At 40.8% G+C, this 21,555-nt stretch overlaps 2 protein-coding genes across 6 annotated transcripts in view; one reads left to right on the plus strand and one right to left on the minus strand.

Annotated features, from left to right (window-relative positions):
• LOC106576718 (ectonucleoside triphosphate diphosphohydrolase 6) overlaps window positions 1-18,519 on the plus strand; it is a 30,614-nt gene extending 12,095 nt beyond the window's left edge. For 2 of the 3 annotated variants that reach the window (XM_014154058.2, XM_014154059.2), the window contains 9 exons: window positions 4,786-4,821; window positions 5,306-5,394; window positions 5,995-6,074; window positions 12,697-12,761; window positions 13,377-13,481; window positions 17,351-17,491; window positions 17,612-17,668; window positions 17,840-17,952; window positions 18,059-18,519. In XM_014154058.2, coding sequence (XP_014009533.2) covers window positions 4,786-4,821; window positions 5,306-5,394; window positions 5,995-6,074; window positions 12,697-12,761; window positions 13,377-13,481; window positions 17,351-17,491; window positions 17,612-17,668; window positions 17,840-17,952; window positions 18,059-18,142 — 770 coding nt within the window. In that variant the 3' untranslated portion in view covers window positions 18,143-18,519. Of the gene's footprint in view, window positions 1-4,785; window positions 4,822-5,305; window positions 5,395-5,994; window positions 6,075-12,696; window positions 12,762-13,376; window positions 13,482-17,350; window positions 17,492-17,611; window positions 17,669-17,802; window positions 17,953-18,058 lie in introns of all 3 variants that reach the window. The other variant, XM_045700762.1, reaches the window with a different exon arrangement.
• On the minus strand, window positions 18,509-19,437 carry LOC106576720 (barrier-to-autointegration factor-like protein). Of its 3 annotated transcripts, none has more exons than XM_014154061.2 (3): window positions 19,330-19,437; window positions 19,031-19,158; window positions 18,509-18,765 (listed from the first exon to the last, which is right to left on the minus strand). In XM_014154061.2, the coding sequence occupies exons 2-3, from the start codon at window positions 19,154-19,156 to the stop codon at window positions 18,619-18,621; spliced, it is 273 nt and encodes a 90-aa protein (XP_014009536.1). In that variant the 5' UTR covers window positions 19,157-19,158; window positions 19,330-19,437; the 3' UTR covers window positions 18,509-18,618. The 3 variants fall into 3 exon arrangements, with proteins under 3 accessions (XP_014009536.1, XP_014009535.1, XP_014009537.1); XM_014154060.1 differs by having other exon boundaries at window positions 19,307-19,425; XM_014154062.2 differs by having other exon boundaries at window positions 19,031-19,171; window positions 19,307-19,367.
• Window positions 19,438-21,555: the final 2,118 nt, after the last annotated feature.

The raw sequence follows: 21,555 nt of genomic DNA on the forward strand, positions 1-21,555 counted from the left end.
CAACAGCATGCAGATACAGTGCAGGTTGGTGCTTTTTGAGGTCTGTTTTGGTTCAATTATAAAAATAATCAAGGATTTTGATTTTGATTTTAAAATGCACTAATTATTATGTGGGTTGAATGATGTAACAACACCGAATCAATTCATAAAAGTTCCATGATGGTAGTGACTGCACATTACTTCTTATTACTATCAACCATAATTACTTTAATCAAATATTTCAGTTGTGTATTACGTTTTATTTTTATTTTAAAACATACAATATACTTGCAGTGAAGCCGCTCAACAACTACATCACATTAGTCATCTAACAGACTCACATCCCCAGCGACACACAGAAGCAACCAGGGTCAACGCCCTGCTCAAGCGCACGTCGACAGATCTCCCACAAGGTCAAAAACGGGAACCCGAACTAGCGATCCATCATTCACCGGCCCAAGCTCCCAACCGCCAGGCCACCAGCCCTCCAACACCCCTCCCACAGTTCCCCAAGAGCTGCCCCTCAAGCATCCAAGACCCACTCCCCCCACAGAATAAAAAAAATATATATTCCATTCCCCATCCTCAAGACCCCCCCACCCCCCAATGCACCAACAACCAACAAAATTAAAAGAAAGACAAAGGAAAACAGAAAACAACAATGCAAAAAAACTAAAGACATCAAGGACAACAAAAATCATAACAGCAAGGCCAACTAAATATTTTTGAGTGCATGTATTGCACTATTTACGTGTGTGTGTGTTTGTCCCTGTATGTGTATATGCATGTGTACAAACACCTGCACGGCATCAGCCTCAGGCAAACCGGCATTAGCTGTAAAAACACTGCCCCTCAGTGTCATTCAAACTTACTTTTTATGTTTTAAAAAAAACTTTTACTACATTTATTTTATTTGTTGACTTTATTATTTCATTCCAAGTCATCTCTATAGAGCTGCTGCCTGTGCTGTCTGATAAAATCAGTATTTTAATAGTTCTTCAAAGTAAATAAGGCATAGTTTTATGTCTGCTGAATACCAATGACCAATCACGTAGATAATGTATTTTCAGTTAGAGATGCCTTGCGAAGCAACTGCTGTCTATCTCTCTCGATCACGCGTTGTCTGTCTCTTTCATGAAGCAGGTGTAAAAGAAACACAGACCGGACAAGTAGATGCACAATGGATTGTGGTCGTTGTAGTTTATTACAACGTTTTCTGCGCCAAACTACGTAGAACCTTGGCCTGTTGGAAACTACAACTCTTTACTACATCGCACAGTTTGGGCTTGATCTGATTTATCTCTAGAGAAACTGCACAATGTGTGCATTGAGCTCACAGAAAAAAACAGAACAAAATAGAATTCAAGTAATTGAACTGACCTCATTCAATTAGTTGTTTAAAAACCGACAAAGATTTTAGTTAGTTGCTCAGCACTAGTGTGGGTAGGCTAGTCTATATGATGATGTTATTATGGAAAGAGCGAGAATATTTTTGTCAAACTGCAAGCATCGATCATCATGTCAAAAGAATAAGATCCTCAATATGTATTGGAAAAAGGCATTAAGCTCATCATGTGCACTTGAACCACCCTGTGAAGTTCATAATAACTTATTTAATCTGTAGTCTAAAACTGCATGGTGTCCCGAGTCGAGGACCACACACCATATCATCATGTGACTCCAAATTTACTTCGATATGATGGTTTATATCAATATTTGCACATAAAGGCGTCTCCACCTCACATAATTCATTTCACAGACACAAAAAGATCCCACCATGTCGAACGAACAAATTACCTTTTGGCAATTATTAAATTGTACCAAGACTTATTGTTTCCATCACCACTGTTGTGTTTAAAAAAATATATATATATACGGTATGACCTTACTCGTATGGAAACGTGGTTAGTGTTGCATTGGGTCTGAGAGAGCTAGAGAAGTCACTCAGTTTCACCTGACCCTGATTTTACCAATGCATACCGAGGGACTTAGCGAATTATGGAAAAGCAAGTTAACTTCATGTCAATCTACGCTTTAACCTCCATGACTAATATTAGCAAAAGTTTGACTTGAGTGCAGAACTACAGTAATACAATCACAAGTAATGGAGTTGGGCTTGGACTGGGACCCTCTTTGACCTTTAGAACCACACAGCCACTATTCCCATCTGTCCAGTGGGACGGGCAGATGATAGAGGTCAGGCCCTCTCTGGTCCATTACTGGCTTGTTTGATCAACATCCAGCTGTTTGGTGGCAGGCCGGGCCACTGTGGCTATTAGGTTCTGGTCCTTTCCCCGGCACTGACCCTTCAATTCTCTGCCAATACCGTGGGCATTGATGCTGTAATACGGTTGTTATATAGAAATAATATATACTTTGGTGTTTTTGTTGAAAGGCATGTTCGATATGGGCACAAGCAATACACAAAATATTTTAATCCAATCCTTTTAAAGTAGTTCATACAAGCAATTAGGGGACTGTAGGATAATGTTCAGTTTAATCTCTGCAAACCGATTATCCGCCATTCATTTCTGAGGCTGAATATTTTTTCTTCTTTCCCCAAGTCTATCAGCTTGTTACAGTGGAGGTGACCTGACCCTTGGAAAATCATTTTATGATTACTGAATTAACTTTGAAGTTCACGTTTTTGTGCCTAATGGACACATTCCCCTGGCGTCATTGCTGAGCTGAAATGCTAAACTCCCACTCGATCCATAAACGGATTTCTCCGCCTTATCAGTTAGATTTTTGCCACTCTTGCCCCAGACGCTTAGCCTAACAGAGATTACTCAGACTTCTCTGATTTGAACAGACTTGTTAATGCAAAAACTAAGTAGAATTTGAGGGATGCAGGACAGATGAAGTGAACAAAGTGTATGGTAGCTAAGTGACAGCGTATGGTAGTTTTGACTTATAGCACATCACTCTGTTTGAAGTTTGTTTGTAAATGTAAATTGCTTTTTAACATCCTATTGTAAATGTCCATAAACTAGGAAAGGGTCATTAGTGTTGTTAAATGCACTGATGCACACAATGGAGTCATACTCAAAGTGCAAACAATGTGCAATATACACAACCGGTCAAAAGTTTTAGAACACCTACACATTCAAGGGTTTTTCTTTATTTTTACTATTTTCTACATTGTAGAATAATAGTGTAGACATCAAAACTATGAAATAACACATATGGAATCATGTAGTAAAAAAAAAGTGTTAAACAAATCAAAATATATTTGAGATTCTTCAAATAGCCACCCTTTGCCTTGATGACAGCTTTGCACACTCTTGGCATTCTCTCAACCAGCTTCACCTGGAATACTTTGCAAACAGTCTTGAAGGAGTTCCCACATATGCTGAGCACTTGTTGGTTGCTTTTCCTTCCCTCTGCGATCCGACTCATCCCAAACTCAATTTGGTTGAGGTCGGGGGATTGTGGAGGCCAGGTCATCTGATGCAGCACTCTATCACTCTCTTTCTTGGTAAAATAGCCCTTACACAGCCTGGAGGTGTGTTGGGTCATTATCCTGTTGAAAAACAACTAAGCCCAAACCAGATGGGATGGCGTATCGCTGCAGAGTGCTGTGGTATCCATGCTGGTTAAGTGTGCCTTGAGTTCTAAATAAATCACAGACAGTGTCACCAGCAAAGCACCCCCACACCATAACACCTCCTCCATGCTTTACGGTGGGAAATACACATGCGGAGATCAAACGTTCACCTACACCGCATCTCACAATGACACGGCGGTTGGAACCAAAAATCTCCAATTTGGACTCCAGACCAAAGGACAAGTTTCCACCGGTCTAATGTCCATTGCTCGTGTTTCTTGGCCCAAGCAAGTCTCTTCTCCTTATTTGTGTCCTTTATTAGTGGTTGCTTTGCAGAAATTTGACCACAAAGGCCTGATTCACACAGTCTCCTCTGAACAGTGTCTGTTACTTGAACTCTGTGAAGCATTTATTTGGGCTGAAATAACTGGTAACTGGTAACTCTAATGAACTTATGCTCTGCAGCAGAGGTAACTCTGGGTCTTCCATTCCTGTGGCGGTCCTCATGAGAGCCAGTTACATCAAAGCGCTTGATGGTTTTTGCGACTGCACTTGAAAAAAACGTTTAAAAGTTCTTAATTTTCCATTTTGACTGACCTTCATGTCTCAGTCATGATGGACTGTTGTTTCTCTTTGCTTATTTGAGCTGTTCTTGCCATAATATGGACTTGGTATTTTACCAAATAGGGCTATCTTCTGTATACCCCCTCACCTTGTCACAACACAAATGATTGGCTCAAATGCATTACGGAAAGAAATTCCACAAATTCACTTTTAACAAGGCACACCTGTTAATTGAAATGCATTCCAGGTGACTACCTCATGAAGCTGGTTGAGAGAATGCCAAGTGTGTCCAAAGCTGTCATCAAGGCAAAGGGTGGCTATTTGAAGAATCTCAAATCTCAAATCTATTTTGATTAGTTAACACTTTTTTGGTTACTACATGATTCCATATGTGTTATTTCATAGTTTTGATGTCTTCACTATTATTCTACAATGTAGAAAATAGTAAAAATAAAGAAAAACCCTTGAATGTGTAGGTGTTCTAAAACTTTTGACCGGTAGAGTACATACATTATGGCATAAAACAGTGTCATCTCATCTGACGTAAATAGTTAACCTTAAGCACTGTTCCATGATCAACTTTAATACGTGTTTAAATGATTTCAATACAAATTATGTTCACATGTTATACATGTATTATGAAGGATTGATTTAAGGGGGATGAGGTAAATCACCATCTCCTTTTCTCCTCAAAGGGATCTCCGCTTGGATCACTGTCAACTTCCTCATAGGTGAGATGATTTCAAACTTTGATAACTGTCAGTTACTAATGGCATAAGTAGCATTGGTAAGGATCGATATAGATTAAGCTCCAAGATTAGGAGTACTATATGTAAGAGAAAATATATTCCATTGGGGACGTGACCATATCTACCCAAATATGGTCAATATCTGAGTCAAAGGGTCAGGCCTTAGTGTGGTGTGGTGAGGGGTCAGTGTTTACTTGGCGTGACGGATTGAACTAAAGGCATCCTGTACTGACCCTACCACCCTCACCCTCCGGGGCCCTGGCCCCAAACTCAATGTTCAGAACAGGCTTAATTCTGGTACATAAACAGAACACCAGCAATATAGATTAATATTCTGGACAAGACATTTTGATTACCTGTTATTGGATTAGCCTAGCGCTGCATCCCCAGTTCCTCTTTGGTGACCACACTGGTACTGCCCCCCTACCCCACCCCCCTCTTTCGCCCTCTCTCGCTCTCTCTGCAGGGGGTCTCCACAGCTCTGACACACCCACTGTGGGGATGCTGGATTTGGGAGGGGGGTCCACCCAGATCACCTTCTCTCCTCAGGATGAGGTACAATAAGGCATCTCTGTTTGATACCGGACGCTCATGCCCAAAGTCTGTCTCTCTCTCTCTCTTTCTCTCTCACACACACACACACACACACACACACACACACAACGAAGCCAGATCTCTTCTCTAAAGCAACACAAACTACCAGGATGGCCTCTCATTTTAGGGCTTAATCTGCAAATGCCACGCTAATCCTAAAGGGCTGGTAAATAAACGTTGTTGGACATTAGGTTGGATGGGGGGGGGTTCTTGTTCCTTAACTAGGTCAGGTCTTGTACACGAGGGATTGAGGACCAATTTACCATGTCATTACACTGCTTTTCGAAGAGTTTAAACCCTTCACGCTTTAGGGATGAAATTGGTTTGCAGATTGTGGCAGTTTTTTTCTCCTTATTGAGTAGATCCTTTTTGTCGGTTTGATGTCGAACAGCACAGTGTGATATGTTGTATAAGCTGTAACTGGTCACCCAGGAATTGCCAAGGTTAATATAAGAAAACATGTTTGATTCTGACATTTACATCTAGAAATAATGTTTTGCTTGCAAATTTATACAGCCACACAATGATCATTTATGTTTTGCATCTTTTTTCTCTCTCCAGAAGACCATCCAGACCTCACCCATCGAATACATGACATCATTTCAGATGTTCAACAGCACCCACACACTCTACTCACACAGGTACTACCATGCACTGTGTTTAGACAGATAGATGTGCTCTTTGGAAAGCCCTCTTCCCACTGGGTACACGCTGGTCATGATATTACGTTGAACCAATGTGGAATAGATGTTGAATTGACGTCTGTGCCCAGTGGGTTCCGTCTTTATGTCAAACCTGCAGTATGGTGCATCCAGCTGCAAACTGGTGTATTTTGTCTTCTACCATGATTTAATTGGGGGAAACGTATTGCTATTTAAAACAAAAAAATATATGTTTTAAGTGAGAAGTAGGCATTGGTCTAAAACCGAAAAATAAAGGAAATTCACATGAGCTCCACAATGGCTACTTCACCCATGCTCTACCAAGATTTTCCAGCACACAGCTTTGATCTACTACAGTAGCTATGATGATCTATTGCACTTCAAACAATGTGTAGACAGGTTGCTAGGATTCAAACCTTTCTTAAACAGCCGAAATTAGTGGTTTCTTTGCAGCAATTCGACCACAAAGGCCTGATTCACACAGTCTCCTCTGAACAGTGTCTGGTACTTGAACTCTGTGAAGCATTTATTTGGCCTGCAATTTCTGAGGCTGGTAACTCTAATGAACTTATCCTCTGCAGTAGAGGTAAGTCTGGGTCTTCCATTCCTGTGGCGGTCCTCATGAGAGTCAGTTTCATCATAGCGCTTGATGGTTTTTGTGACTGCACCTGAAGAAACTTAACTTAATAAACGTATTGACTGACCTTCATGTCTTAAAGTCATGATGGACTGTTGTTTCTCTTTGCTTATTTGAGCTGTTCTTGCCATAATATGGACTTGGTCTTTTACCAAATAGGGCTATCTTCTGTATAACCCCCTACCTTGTCACAACACAACTGATTGGCTGAAACGCATAAAGAAGGAAAGAAATTACACTAAGTAAATTTTAACAAGGCACACCTGTTAATTGAAATGCATTCCAGGTGACCACCTCATGAAGCTGGTTGAGATAATGCCAAGAGTGTCCAAAGCTGTCATCATAATTCCACGTGTTATTTCATAGTTTTGATATCTTCATTATTATTTTACAATGTAGAAAATAGTAAAAATAAAGAAAATCAATATCCATTGATTCTTCAAGAATATAACTTAGAAATGCCTCATGAGCTAAGTTCAACTGTCACACTCCATGAGAACCCAAAATATAAGCTTGTTTTACTCCAATGTGTGTAAATATTGTAATGTAAACAAACACTGTATAGCCTCAGAACATGGTTTAAACAATAATTGTTATATCATGGATGGTCAGTCCTTGCATCCATAGCTCTGTCGATTAATCTGAGAGTGTTTACATTTCTCCAGGCCCATCCCTCAGCTTTTTACCAAAACAGAGGTGGGGTGTCCGTTTTGTCATTGTTTCATCTGTGGATTTGCCCTTTAAACAGTTGCATGTTATCAAGTGTCACCAACAAAAAGGTAAACAATAGACCTTTAGCAAATGCAGCATATGGCATTCATTTTTCATATGTAAATAGCACTTTTCAGTAGTGCTCAAACATGCCATTCCATGAGCGCAGCATTTCATTTTCAACTCGAATCAATGAGTCCAATCAGTCCTCCATGACAACAAGATCATAAACAACAGAGTAGGGCTGGCTAATAAGTCCTTAGTTTTGGGGTTATGCTCAGGTAAAACGATTTGGCTTATCTATACTTTCATATTTCTAAGTCCTTTTCTTGAAGATCAAGGGGTATTAAATTAATTAGAATGACTGGAATTCTGATAGACTTTATATCTTTTTAATGTAAAGATAATATGATCAAATTATCTGTAGTAGAAAGTGATGGGTTAGAAGAAGCCTACATAACCAACCCATAAAGTAAAATTTAACATCCATATATGGCCAGCAACATGGATTTATCCTGAAATAGATGTCGTCCAGTTGGTAACATACATTTTTGTCTTCTTCTAATGCCTCTTAAGGGGAAAGTAATCTAAAAGTAACAGAATGCAATCAAATTATGTTACTGAGTTTGGGTAATATAAAAAATTATATAATATAAAAGCATGGATGAGTCTCCCTGTATCAACCGGAGCGAAAACGACCGCACCGTTTGTTCCTCAGCTGGTAAAATATTTTTTTGTTGTAACATTCCTAATGTGTGATAATCGAAATTTAGTTCAGAATCTAAAATAACACCTAGGTTTTTTTTTACCTCGGTCTTGTCTTGATTTAGATGGAGGAGGTATTTCAATCCCTAATATAGCCTAATAATGTATCCGTCGAGTTGTGTATCAGTGAAAATTAATACTGTGCGTTCTGATAGCGCTACCAAGGGGTAACATATATAAACTGAACAGTACCGGACCCAAAATTGAACCTTGTGGAACGCCACAATACATATGTATTTTCTCTGAGTTATGTTCACCACAGGTGACAAAAAAACTTGACTGGTAAATAGGTCCTAAACCAATTTAAAACTGGATCGGAGAGGCCAACCCACCTCTCCAGTCTGTCCAGAAGGACATCATGGTCAACAGTGTCGAATGCAGCACTTAATCCAAGAGAGCTGTTTGGCATCTGTGTTGGCTCTGAGATCATTTACCACTTTAACTAAGGCTGTCTCTCTGCTGTGGTGGGCACGAAAACCAGATTGAAATTTTTCAAAAATAAAGTTGTCACTTAAATCATTTAACTGTTTGAAAACCAAATTCTCCCGAATTTTTCTTAAGAATGGAAGGTTGGAGATTGGCCAAAAATTGCTGAGCATGTATGTGTCAACCAGGGAAAATAAATGTTTATTTAGGCCTACACCATCACTGGTATAAGACTGTATAGCTAGCTAAGTTTGCTCTGACCCAGTACATTTATTAACTAGCTAGCCAACTAACTAGCGATTAGCATTAGAGGCTAACACGATTTAGCTAAAACTTGCTTAGAAAAGACAAACTAGCTGTAAGAAACAAACTACTAGTGTCATTATAGAGCACATGTGGGTGTATATTAAGAAGCAAAGTGGGAATAATATCACTATCATCAACATTGTTGCATGTGCTGCATTGACCGTGCAGACTGAACTAAAGTGTCTCGTGGTCAAGCAACAGCCGATGCGCTTCTTTTTTTATATATTTTTTTATTTAACCTTTATTATTGAGTTACGGGGCAGGGCTAGGTCTGTGTGGAAAGCGGCATGGAGAGACCGGAGAGGGATGATTCAAGTAGGGGTGTTATCTATAAAAATGGACGTTACACACTGCATATCACATTTAACAAACCAAACATTCAAATACTGTTATACAAGGTAAAGTAAAAACCCAAACCATTCTGTGCATCAATGCCGGTAAAATACAGTATAATGCCCAGCCCTTAGGGCACGGTTATTAGAATATCCGAAGTGACTTTAGTTTAGTATTCGAATACTTGCGAGAGTATTCATTTTTTTAGAAGGGAAAAAAAGACCTATTTTATTGAAAAGGCTTTGTCAAAGAAATCATTAAATGATCTATGTGACATTGATACAGAAAAGGTTAGACCATGACATTCAAATTTGTAATAAAACAATAGGTTTATGACAGCTTGTGTAGCTTGTTATTGTCTGTCTATCAAAGCAGCACTAACGTTACAGTCGGAGTCTCCATGTGTAGCAATTGAAGTAGGAGATTTCTAATGCAAAATGGAATTACAATTACGGAATAAATGGCTAAATGAGATGTAGTAGGCTACAATGATCAACCAACAGGTAGGCTGTTGTTTAATATGAATGGAGTTGTTGTAGACAAGGACAAGGGAGTGAGGCAAATAGCCTCAATTAGCCTTGCTAGCTAGCTTCTTTACATCGATTTCATGCTGTCAAGACCCACACTACCAGATGAGACGATAGATAACTTATCACAGCAACGTTTGGCTACTTTCTCTCTCCATGTCGGACACACCAGCCTCTTCTTCTCTCCTGCCCCTCCCTTCTGTGCTGAAACAACAAGCAGAGTGCTCTCCTGAGTCGAGCAAGCAAGTCCCCATTTGAGTTTAAAAAAAATAACTCATATTTTTCTTTAAAGGGGCAGTTGCTACATCCATAAAATGTAAACAGACACTATATAGCCTTAAAACATGTTTAAACCTGTAATTTTGATATCCTGGATGCTCAGTCCTTACATCCATAGCTGTCTATGAATTTGAGAGTGGTTACATTTCTCTAGCCTCATCTCTACTTTTTATCGAACAGGGGCAGGGAGCCTGCTTTGTTATTGTTTCTACTGCTGATTGCCGCTTTAAAACATGCATTTCGACTATCCAGATATCCCCCAAAAAGAATGATTTTATTTGAATAGGCTGTTTGAGAAAGTTTGAATCCTACGCAACCTGCCTACACATTGTTTGAAGTACAGTAGACGAACATAGCTACTGTAGTAGGTCAAAGCTGTGTGCTGGAAAACCATGGGTGAAGTAGGCATTGTGGTGCTCGTGAATTTCCTTTATTTTTCGGTTTAAAGGTGCATTATATAGAGGTCGACCGATTAATCGGCATGGCCGATTAATTAGGGCCGATTTCAAGTTTTCATAACAATCGGTAATCGGCATTTTTGGATGCTGATTATGTCCGATTACATTGCACTCCACGAGGAAACTGCATGACAGGCTGACCACCTGTTACGCGAGTGCAGCAAGGAGCCAAGGTAAGTTGCTAGCTAGCATTAAACTTATCTTATAAAAAACAATCAATCTTCACATAATTACTAGTTAACTGCACATGGTTGATGATATTACTAGGTTAACTAGCTTGTCCTGCGTTGCATATAATCAATGCGGTGCCTGTAAAAAAAAAAAAAATCTAATCACAGCCTACTTCGCCAAACGGGGGATGATTTAACAAAAGCACATTCGCGAAAAAAGCACAATCGTTGCACGAATGTACTTAACCATAAACATCAATGCCTTTCTTAAAATCAATAAACAGAAGTATATATTTTTAAACCTGCATATTTAGTTAAAATAAATTAATGTTAGCAGGCAATATTAACTAGGGAAATTGTGTCACTTCTCTTGCGTTCATTGCATGCAGAGTCAGGGTATATGCAACAGTTTGGGCCGCCTGGCTCGTTGCGAACTAATTTGCCAGAATTTTACATAATTATGACATAACATTGAAGGTTGTGCAATGTAACAGTAATATTTAGACTTAGGTTGCCGCCCGTTCGATAAAATACGGAACGGCTCTGTATTTCACTGAAAGAATAAAAGTTTTGTTTTCGAAATGCTAGTTTCCGGATTTGACCATATTAATGGCTCGAATTTCTGTGTTTATTATATTATAATTAAGTCTACAATTTGATAGAGCAGTCTGACTGAGCGGCGGTAGGCGGCAGCAGGCTCATAAGCATTCATTCAAACTTTACTGCGTTTTCCAGCAGCTCTTAGCAATGCTTGCTTCACAGCGCTGTTTATGACTTCAAGCCTATCAACTCCTGAGATTAGGCTGGCAATATTAAAGTGCCTATTAGAACATCCAATAGTCAAAGGTATATGAAATACAAATAGTATAGAGAGAAATAGTCGACGTGTCATAATTCCTATAATAACTACGACCTAAAACTTCTTAACTGGGAATATTGAAGAATTGGGAATATTGAACCACTAGCTTTCATATGTTCTCATGTTCTGAGCAAGGAACTTAAAAGTTAGCTTTTTTACATGGCACGTATTGCACTTTTAATTTCTTTTCCAACACTGTGTTTTTGCATTATTTAAACCAAATTGAGCATGTTTCATTATTTATTTGAGACTAAATAGATTTTATTTATGTATTATATTAAGTTAAAATAAAAGTGTTCATTGTTCATTCAGTATTGTTGTAATTGTCATTATTACAAATATATATATATATATATCGGCCGATTAAACGGTACCGGCTTTTTTGGCCCTCCAATAATCGGTATCGGCGTTGAAAATTCATAATCGGTTGACCTCTAGCATTATATAACCTTTCCACATGCAAAGCCTGTCATTGGCAGTGCTATTGTAACCTGTAATGGGGACTCTGACAAAAGGTCTGAACCTTAAGGCACAGGTGGTATGCTTGCATAACTGCAAGAGTTGCTGGTTTAAACCCTCGTCTGCTGGCTGTTGCCCCCTAAAATCAGTTTTGAACTAACTAGATTGCAACAGAGTCTTGCATTGTAAAATATGACTTCCCATTCAAAGCAAAGTTTTAACTCAAAGCAAAACTGTTTTATAACTGATTGACTTTTGAAGGTCTTAGCTCAGCCTCTGAATTTGAGACTTTTGCAGCCAGCAGTACGCGACTGGATCTGGCCCTGCACAACAAACGTCAATGGCAGTATATGCGCTCAAATACACTCTTACATGTTTGGCTTAATAATATCTTATATTAGGCAAAGCGCTAAAACAGCTTTGGTGGGAAATGTTGTTTAGTATTTGGCTTTCCTGAAAATCAACCCTCGGCGATGTTGTTCAGAGAGGTGCATTGAAACTGTTGTATTCTTTCTGTCCTCAGGTTAGTGTGTATGACCCTACTAAGTTTGGTTGCATGTTGCACAGTGCACAATCATTGTTCAAACTATGACTATACAAACTCTGACACACACCTCTCTCAATCTTATTTCTGTGTGTCACACACTGATTCTGCTTTCTGTCTTGCACAGCTACCTTGGTCTAGGCTTGATGTCGGCAAGACTAGCTGTCTTGGGAGGAATCGAGGGACAGCCTTGTATGTGGTTTTTCAATTTGCTTTCATCGTTGCCTTTAAAGACCCTCCCCGTCCCGATAAATAAGCCATTATCTAATCTTTTAATAACATGGACCAAGATTAATTCCTTGCATGCCAGCTGTTGCTGTGATTTAGTTGATGCCTGGCTTTAAGAACTGCCATCAGTCGAATGCCCCGGATGCAGTTCTCCATGGGGATTTGCATTTTAGACATTTGAATTTTAATCAGATTTCTTTGTTGATACATTTGTTTGTTGTACAATCTATTTATTCTCAATGTTCCCTCAATGCTTTTTTGGTTATAGGGTTGCTTTTTAGTGTGCCAACAGATGTTGGCCAAAAGCCATAAAACCTATGTTGGAGCGCAGCAATTTCAGATGCTGTGTCCCCTTACAGCATTTGACTTATATTGGAAATTGTTGGCCAAACGGCAACATCACATTAGTTCATTGTTTAATTTTTATAAGAGCTCTTAAAAAAAAGATGTAGCCTTCTCCAGCCATAGCTTCCATATATCTATATAGATAGATATATCCTGCATGTGTACCAAAACATGAGCTATAGGTTGTTGGTCAGGTCCAAATTCTAAGTGCGTTCTCTGTTCTATTTTAAACAGTAGAGGGCAGCAGCACAGAGCTAGTAAGTCCCTGCTTGGCCCCGGAGTACTCTGGCCAATGGGAACATGCAGAAGTTCTGTATACTGTGAAGGGCCAGAAAGCAGGTACAGTAAAAAGGGATTAATAACTAACTTAACAATAATATTACTAATGCTAAATACCAATTGTCAAATTCACATAGAAATGTGAGATATAGAGCTGTCATTCTCATTGAAAGCAAGTCTAAGAAGTGGTAGATCTGTTCTATGTGCGATATTTCTATGATTCCAGTTCTTAAGTTTTGTTTTTGCGTCTTTTAAGAGAGAGAAGAAGGCAGACGTTTTACGTGCCCCCAGCTGATTGTTTTTTATTCATTTATTTGCGTTGTTTGTAACTTATTTGTTTACTTATTTTGAACATAATGTTGCTGCTACCGTCTGATGACCAAAAATAACTTCTAGACATCAAGACTGCGATTACTCACCACGGACTAGCAGAATCCTTTTTTCCTTTCACGACTCTGACGAGCCCGACGCAAATGATATACTGCTTCCTTGGGAACAGGCCCCGATCCCTGTGATCTGCGTGAAGAGGAGGCGGAGAAAGGGGGGCTGAAGGGGGGGCTGCATTCTGAGAATTCGTAGGCGATCGAATAAACCCCCACTTCCCTCCATTCTGCTAGCAAACATGCGATCCTTGGAGAATAAAATCGACGAGTTACGCAGAAGATTAAACTACCAACGGGACATTAAAAACTGTAACAGCTGGCTGGTTATACGATGTACCGGCAGGATGGAACAGCGGTGTCTGGTAAGACAAGGGACGGCGGGCTATGTATTTTTGTAAATAACAGCTGGTGCACGATATCTAAGGAAGTCTCGAGCTATTGCTCGCCTGAGGTAGAGTATCTCATGATAAGCTGAAGACTACGCTACCTACCGAGAGAGTTTTCATCTGTATTCTTCGTAGCTGTTTACATACCACCACAATCAGAGGCTGGCACTAAGACAGCATTGAATGAGCTGTATTCTGCCAAAAGCAAACAAGAAAACACTCACCCAGAGGCGGCGCTCCTAGTAGCTGGGGACTTTAATGCAGGGAAACTTAAATCCGTTTCACCAAATTTATATCAGCATGTTAAATGTGCAACCAGAGGAAAAACAACTCTGGACCACCTATACTCCACACACAGAGAAGCATACAAAGCTCTCCCTCGCCCTCCATTTGGTAAATCTGACCATAATTCTATCCTCCTGATTCCTGCTTACAAGCAAAAATTAAAGCAGGAAGCACCAGAGACTAGATCAATAAAAAAGTGGTCAGATGAAGCAGATGCTAAGCTACAGGACTGGAATATGCTCCGGGATCCCTCCGATGACATTGAGGAGTACACCACATCAGCCTTTGGCTTCATCAATAAGTGCATAGATGACGTCACTCCCATAGTGACCGTACGTACATACCCCAACCAGAAGCCATGGATTACAGGGAGCATCCGCACTGAGCTAAAGGCTAGAGCTGCCGCTTTCAAGGAGCGGGACTCTAACCCGGAAGCTTGTAAGAAATCCTGCTATGCTCTCCAACGAACCATCAAACAGGCAATGCGTCAATACAGGACGAAGATCGAATCGTACTATACCGGCTCTGACGCTCGTCGGATGTGACAGGGCTTGCAAACCTTTACAGACTACAAGAGAAGCACAGCTGAGAGCTGCCCAGTGACACAAGCCTACTAGACGAGCTAAACCACTTCTATGCTCGCTTCGAGGCAAATAACACTGAAACATGCATGAGAGAATCTGCTGTTCTGGAAGACTGTGTGATCATGCTCTCCGCAGCCGATGTAAGACCTTTAAACAGGTCAACATTCACAAGGCCGCAGGGCCAGACGGATTACCAACTGGGAAGTGTCTTCACTGACATTTTCAACCTCTCCCTGTCCGAGTCTGTAATACCAACATGTTTTAAGCAGACCACCAGTGCCTGTGCCCAAGAACACTAAGGTAACCTGCCTAAATGACTACCGACCTGTAGCACTCACGGCTGTAGCCATAAAGTGCTTTGAAAGGCTGGTCATGGCTCACATCAACACCATCATCCCAGAAACCCTAGACCCACTCCAATTTGCATACCGCCCCAACAGATCCACAGATGATGCAATCTTTATTGCACTCCACACTGCCCTTTCCCACCTGGACAACAGGAACACCTATGTGAGAATGCTATTCATTGACTACAGCTTAGCGTTCAACACCATAGTGCCCTCAAAGCTCATCAATAAGCTAAGGACCCTGGGACTAAACACCTCCCTCTGCAACTGGATCCTGGACATCCTGACGGGCTGCCCCCAGGTGGTAAGGGTAGGTAACAACACATCCGCCACGCTGATCCTCAACACAGGGGCCCCTCAGGGGTGCGTGCTCAGTCCCCTCCTGTCCTCCCTGTTCACTCATGACTGCACGGCCAGGCATGACTCCAACACCATCATTAAATTTGCAGATGACATGACAGTGGTAGGCTTGATCACCGACAACGACGAGACAGCCTATAAGGAGGAGGTCAGAGACCTGGCCATGTGGTGCCAGGACAACAACCTCTCCCTCAACGTGATCAAGACAAAGGAGATGATTGTGCACTACAGGAAAAAGAGGACCGAGAACGCCCCCATTCTCATCGACGGGGCTGCAGTGGAGCAGGTTGAGAGCTTCAAGTTCCTTGGTGTCCACATCACCAACAAATTAACATGGTCCAAGCACACCAAGACAGTCGGGAAGAAGGTATGACAAAACCTTTTCCCCATCAGGAGACTGAAAAGATTTGGCATGGGTCTTCAGATCCTCCAAAGTTTCTACAGCTGCACCATCGAGAGCATCCTGACTGGTTGCATCACTGCCTGTATGGCAACTGCTCGGCCTCCGACCGCAAGGCACTACAGAGGGTAGTGCGAACGGCCCAGTACATCACTGGGGCCAAGCTTTCTGCCATCCAGGACCTCTATACCAGGCGGTGTCAGAGGAAGGCCCTAAAAATTGTCAGACTCCAGCCACCCTAGTCATAGACTGTTCTCTCTGCTACCGCACGGCAAGCGGGCCCAGAGAGCCAAGTCTAGGTCCAAAAGGCTTCTAAACAGCTTCTATCCCCAAGCCATAAGACTCCTGAACATCTCGTCAAATTGCTACCCAGACTATTTGCATTGCCCCTCTCCCCCTCTTTACACCACTGCTACTCTCTGTTGTCATCTATGCATAGTCACTTTAATTACTCTACCTAAATGTACATACTACAACTAACCGGTGCCCCCGCACATTGACTCTGTATCGGTACCCCCCTGTATATTGGTGGTGGGTAGCCCAGTGTTTACAGCGTTGGACTAGTAACCGAAAGTTTGCAAGATCAAATCCTGAGGTGACAAGGTAAAAATCTGTTGTTCTGCCCCTGAACGAGGCAGTTAACCCACCGTTCCTAGGCCGTCATTGAAAATAAGAATTTGTTCTTAACTGACTTGCCTAGTTAAATAAAGGTAAAATAAAAAATAAAAATAGTCTCACTGTTGTTATTTTGCTGCTCTTTAATTACTTGTTCCTTTTATCTCTTATTCTTATCCGTATTTTTTTGAATTTACAATGTTGGTTAGGGGCTTTTAAGTAAGCATTTCACTGTAAGGTCTACACCTGTTGTATTCGCCGCATGTGACTAATAACATTTGATTTGATTTTGGCTTTTAGTTTTGTACACCAGCTGAAAATACTATATTTCTGGTTTATATTGAAAATATATTTCTCAGCGGTTTAGGTGGTACAATGATTTTCTATACTCTATACAATTGCTTGTTTTGTCACTAACTGAAATTAGGCGAACTATTAGAATTTTATTAACCAGGAAACGGCGGATCAATTTCTGCATATTGCACCTTTAATAAACAATTCATTGCCTTCTATAGACAGTGCCTAACCTGACCATTTTTTTAATGCATTAAGTTTTGTTTCTGTTTCAGGAGAGCCCATTTATGAGTCCTGCCTTAGGAAAGTGGAGAAGGTGCTGTATAGGAAGGTGAAGAAGGCAGAAGAAGCCAAAGATATTGAATTCTATGCCTTTTCATACTACTATGACAGAGCTGTGGATCTGGGCGCTATTGGTAGGAACACTACCTACCTTTTGCCACTTCAGTTGGTGTAAATGAATATGCTGCTTAGTTTAATGACATCTTCATATATTAATTTAATGTAGTTCTATTCTAATATCCCCTTTCACTCAGATGAGAAAACAGGAGGGACTATAAAAGTCAGCGATTACATTGACACTGCTAAAAGAGGTAAGACAGCGCCCTCATGCTGCAGTTGTGTACTGTATGTGGTTCGCTGCTACTGAACTGAATATGAACTTGACTTATCCCTTTTAATGAACGCTTGACTCATTGCTTTCACACACTTAATTTTTGGAATTTAGTGAATACTTGCAAGAAATCACCATTTATTTCTCCCAGTGTGCAACGGAATGACAGTTACTCCCAGAGAGAATCCTTTCCTTTGTCTGGATCTAACCTACATCTCTACGATACTGCAAGAGCTTGGTTTTCCCAAAGAAAAAGTATTTAAGGTGAGAACCAAATGCAAAGACATGCCATTTATTATTCAATCTTAATCAATGCATTTTCATGGGTCTGCATCCGATGGTCAAGGAAGTGATTTGTGTGTGCTTTCAGCTGGCGAGGAAGATTGATGAAGTGGAGACTAGTTGGGCTCTGGGGGCTACTTTCCACTACATTGAGTCCCTCCACAGTCAGTGAGCTGCCAGTTTCACCTCACTTCGCTGCTGCCATGACATGCCAGTTTCTGTGCTGCAAAGTACTCAGGCCGTTTTCCCAAAGTGATTGTACTTATGTTTTTCTGTGCAAAGTTTTCAGAATTTTAGTTTATTTTACCAGTTGCCTTTTGAATGTTTGACTTTTATTTTAGCAGGCGTGGTTGGTTTATACTTAAGGAATGTTGGTTGTGTAATAAAAGCACATGCTACTGCTGTAGTTTAAAGGAGCATGACCAATTATATATTTAGTATTTGAATATAACTTTGTGCTAAAATGTCATTTTCTGTGTACAATTCAGAATCAATTGGGGGTAATAAAGGCATATGTATTTTGAATAAAAGAAAACTATTTAGATTCCACATCTTTATTAAATTATTCTGCTCAGACAAACCAAGCCACTGACATTTCCACTATAAACAGATTAATGTTCTAATCTTTAAAAATGTTACATTAGGGACTCATAGGAATGAATCACACCACTCTCTCAGGCACTGGGAGCAGGATGTAGCATTCCTAGTGTTGGCTCCGCTGGTGTCTTTCAGCCACTCAGTGAACAGCTCCCCATCCTTCCGCAGCAGCAGGTACTGACCCAGAACCACAAAGGCCTAAGAAGGAGATGCAGCAGTTATCCTACATATTACTTTGTTGCAGTGGGCCTGCCCTTAAGTGCAGGTCAGTACTGTGGTGCTACTGTCCATAGGGTGCATTGACCAGTCCCCATTTGCCACGAAGCCAAAGCCTTGACAACTTAAGGTGCAGGTGTTCCACAATACTTGACCTAACGTTAACATTCTAAGAGGTAAACAATGTATCTAGTCTAGAATGCATAGCATGTGAACCGCTGTAAAAAAAAAAAAAAAACGAATTTACTCTGTCAAAACCTTGCTCCTCCAGTTTATTTCCCAAGACCTCGCCAATTCCCGACAGTGCAGTCACCGGTTTATCGCCCATGGGTTCTGCAACGAAGTCCCTGTGCTTCTGAGAAGTGGTCGACATTTCTGCAAGAGACAACTGCGCAATGATGGTCTAGTAGTCAAACAACTAATGTTACTCGAGTGTGCTAACTCACTCGAGTAACATTAGCTACCTACAGCTTCCAGTTAATATTTCAGTAGGTATACGTCTAAACATGTTGAAATAACTTACACTATTGTATTTCACGTCCTTACCCGAGACAATGGACACACTGGTCTTTACTAATTGTTACCACGCGTTTATGATTTGACCGATCACGTGCTATAAAAGTGCGCGAATTTGCGTACTAAAACACCTGTAGATAATTAAATGAGAGTGTGACGATAGGCTACTGATGGTATGTGGGGATTGGTGGTCTGTTTACACAGCAGGTTAGGAGAACTAACAGCAGGTTAGGTGAAATAACGTAGCAGGTAAGGAGATTGAGGTTAAGGTTAGGAAATGGTATAGACGGCGCATAAGTTTAGTTTGTGGAAGCTTATTTTGATCATAAAAATGCACCTTTATAATATAGCATTTCATGCATCATCACATTTGCAAATTACGTAAGAAACCCTTCTATTCGTAATGTGATGAGTAGATTGGAGTCATAATTTAGACTATAATAGAACTCAATCACTGTTCGCAAACAGACCGTTCAATGCATGGCTGAGTGCATATAGCAGGGATCATCAACTAGATTCAGCCTAGCACAGATTTTTACCTGAGCGGATTGTCAGGAGGCCTGAACATAATTACAAATAATTTGTCAACTGCAAATTGACAGCAAAAAGCCCACACGGACTAAAACAGAATAATTTCAAACCTTGCTTACATTTGTATACGATCATATACTGTATATCTCTATTATGCGTGGGAATACTTTGGAACAGATTTTACAGTATTTTATGTCCAACAATAAAACATTTAAAAATATATAGATTAAATATATATATTTATCAGTGGAGGCTCCTCAGAGGAGGAAGGGGAGGACCATGCTCCTCAGTGAATTTCATATAATTTTTTTAAAGGAAAACATTGAAAAAGTTATCCTTTTTAGATTAAACTATACTAAATATATTCACGTCACAAAATAATTGATTAAAACAGTGTTTTGCAATTGGTCTACAGTAGCCTCAACAGCACTCTGTAGGGTAGCACCATGGTGTAGCCGGAGGACAGCTATCTTCCTTCTTCCTCTTGCCAGTACATTGACTTCAATACAAAACCTAGGAGGCTCTTGGCTCTCACCCCATTCCATAGACTTACACAGCAATTATGACAACTTCCGGAGGACGTCCTCCAACCTATCAGACCTCTTGCAGCATGAACTGACATGTTGCCCACCAAATCAAAGGATCAGAATCTAGTACTGAAAGAATAAGCTACAGCTAGTTAGTTCTGCATAAAATGTGGTGAGTAGTTGACTCAAAGAGAGAGAAAGACTAGTTGAACAGTTTAACAAATTAATTTCTTCAAAAATGAAGGAGAGGCCTCCCAGGTGGCGCAGTGGTCTAAGGCGCTACATCGCAGTGCTAGCTGTCCCACCAGAGTTTCTGGGTTCGAGCCCAGACTCTGTTGCAGCCGGCCACGACCGGGAGGTCCATGGGGCGATGCATAATTGGCCCAGCGTCGTCCGGGTTAGGGAGGGTTTGGCCGGCAGGGATATTCTTGTCTCATCGCGCACTAGTGACTCCTGTGGCGGGCCGGGCACACTGCACGCTGACCAGGTTGCCAGGTGTACGGTGTTTCCTCCGTCACATTGTTGCGGCTTGGTTGGGTTGTGTTTTGGAGGACGCATGGCTCTCGACCTTCGCCTCTCCCGAGTCCGTATGAAGGACAAGCGAGAAAGAGATGTCATTTTGTTCACTTTCAGTTTCACTTACTTAGCTAGCAAATGCAGCTGGCTAGTTTGGTTACTCAAACACCCGGCTCAAACAGAGGGATGCTATGTTAGCTAGCTGGCTATGACTATCCAACACAACACTGGAACTCTCCCAAGTCAAAGCTTTTGGTTTTATTAATTTATTGCCACCGGGGCCCGCCGGTCTAGCTGCTTACTGACTATAAGCTATATGGTTACTGCATGATTGTAGCGGGTTTACTAACACATTATCTCTATTAGCTATGTTGATTAAGACGTTACTTTAGCTAAAATGGGGACGATGTAGGCTGTGTGTAGCGGTTATGACATGGTTTGGCTTGGAAAGTTTATTTTGCCTGGTCACATACAACTGATGTGTTGTTCATTGAAGTCCACAAGCGAAGGGAAAAGGTGAGAGGAGGAGAGTGCATAGAGGCTAGAATTAATACAACGTGGCTGCTATGAAAGTGAACTATGTTTGTGTGATCAGGGTGTATTCATTCCGCCGATTCTGTTGAAAAACATTTCTGAAACGGAAGAAAATGAAACGGGGATAAAATACCTGAATTTGTCCAAT

The sequence above is a fragment of the Salmo salar genome, chromosome ssa18, assembly GCF_905237065.1.
Source record: "Salmo salar chromosome ssa18, Ssal_v3.1, whole genome shotgun sequence".
Taxonomy (NCBI): domain Eukaryota; kingdom Metazoa; phylum Chordata; class Actinopteri; order Salmoniformes; family Salmonidae; genus Salmo; species Salmo salar.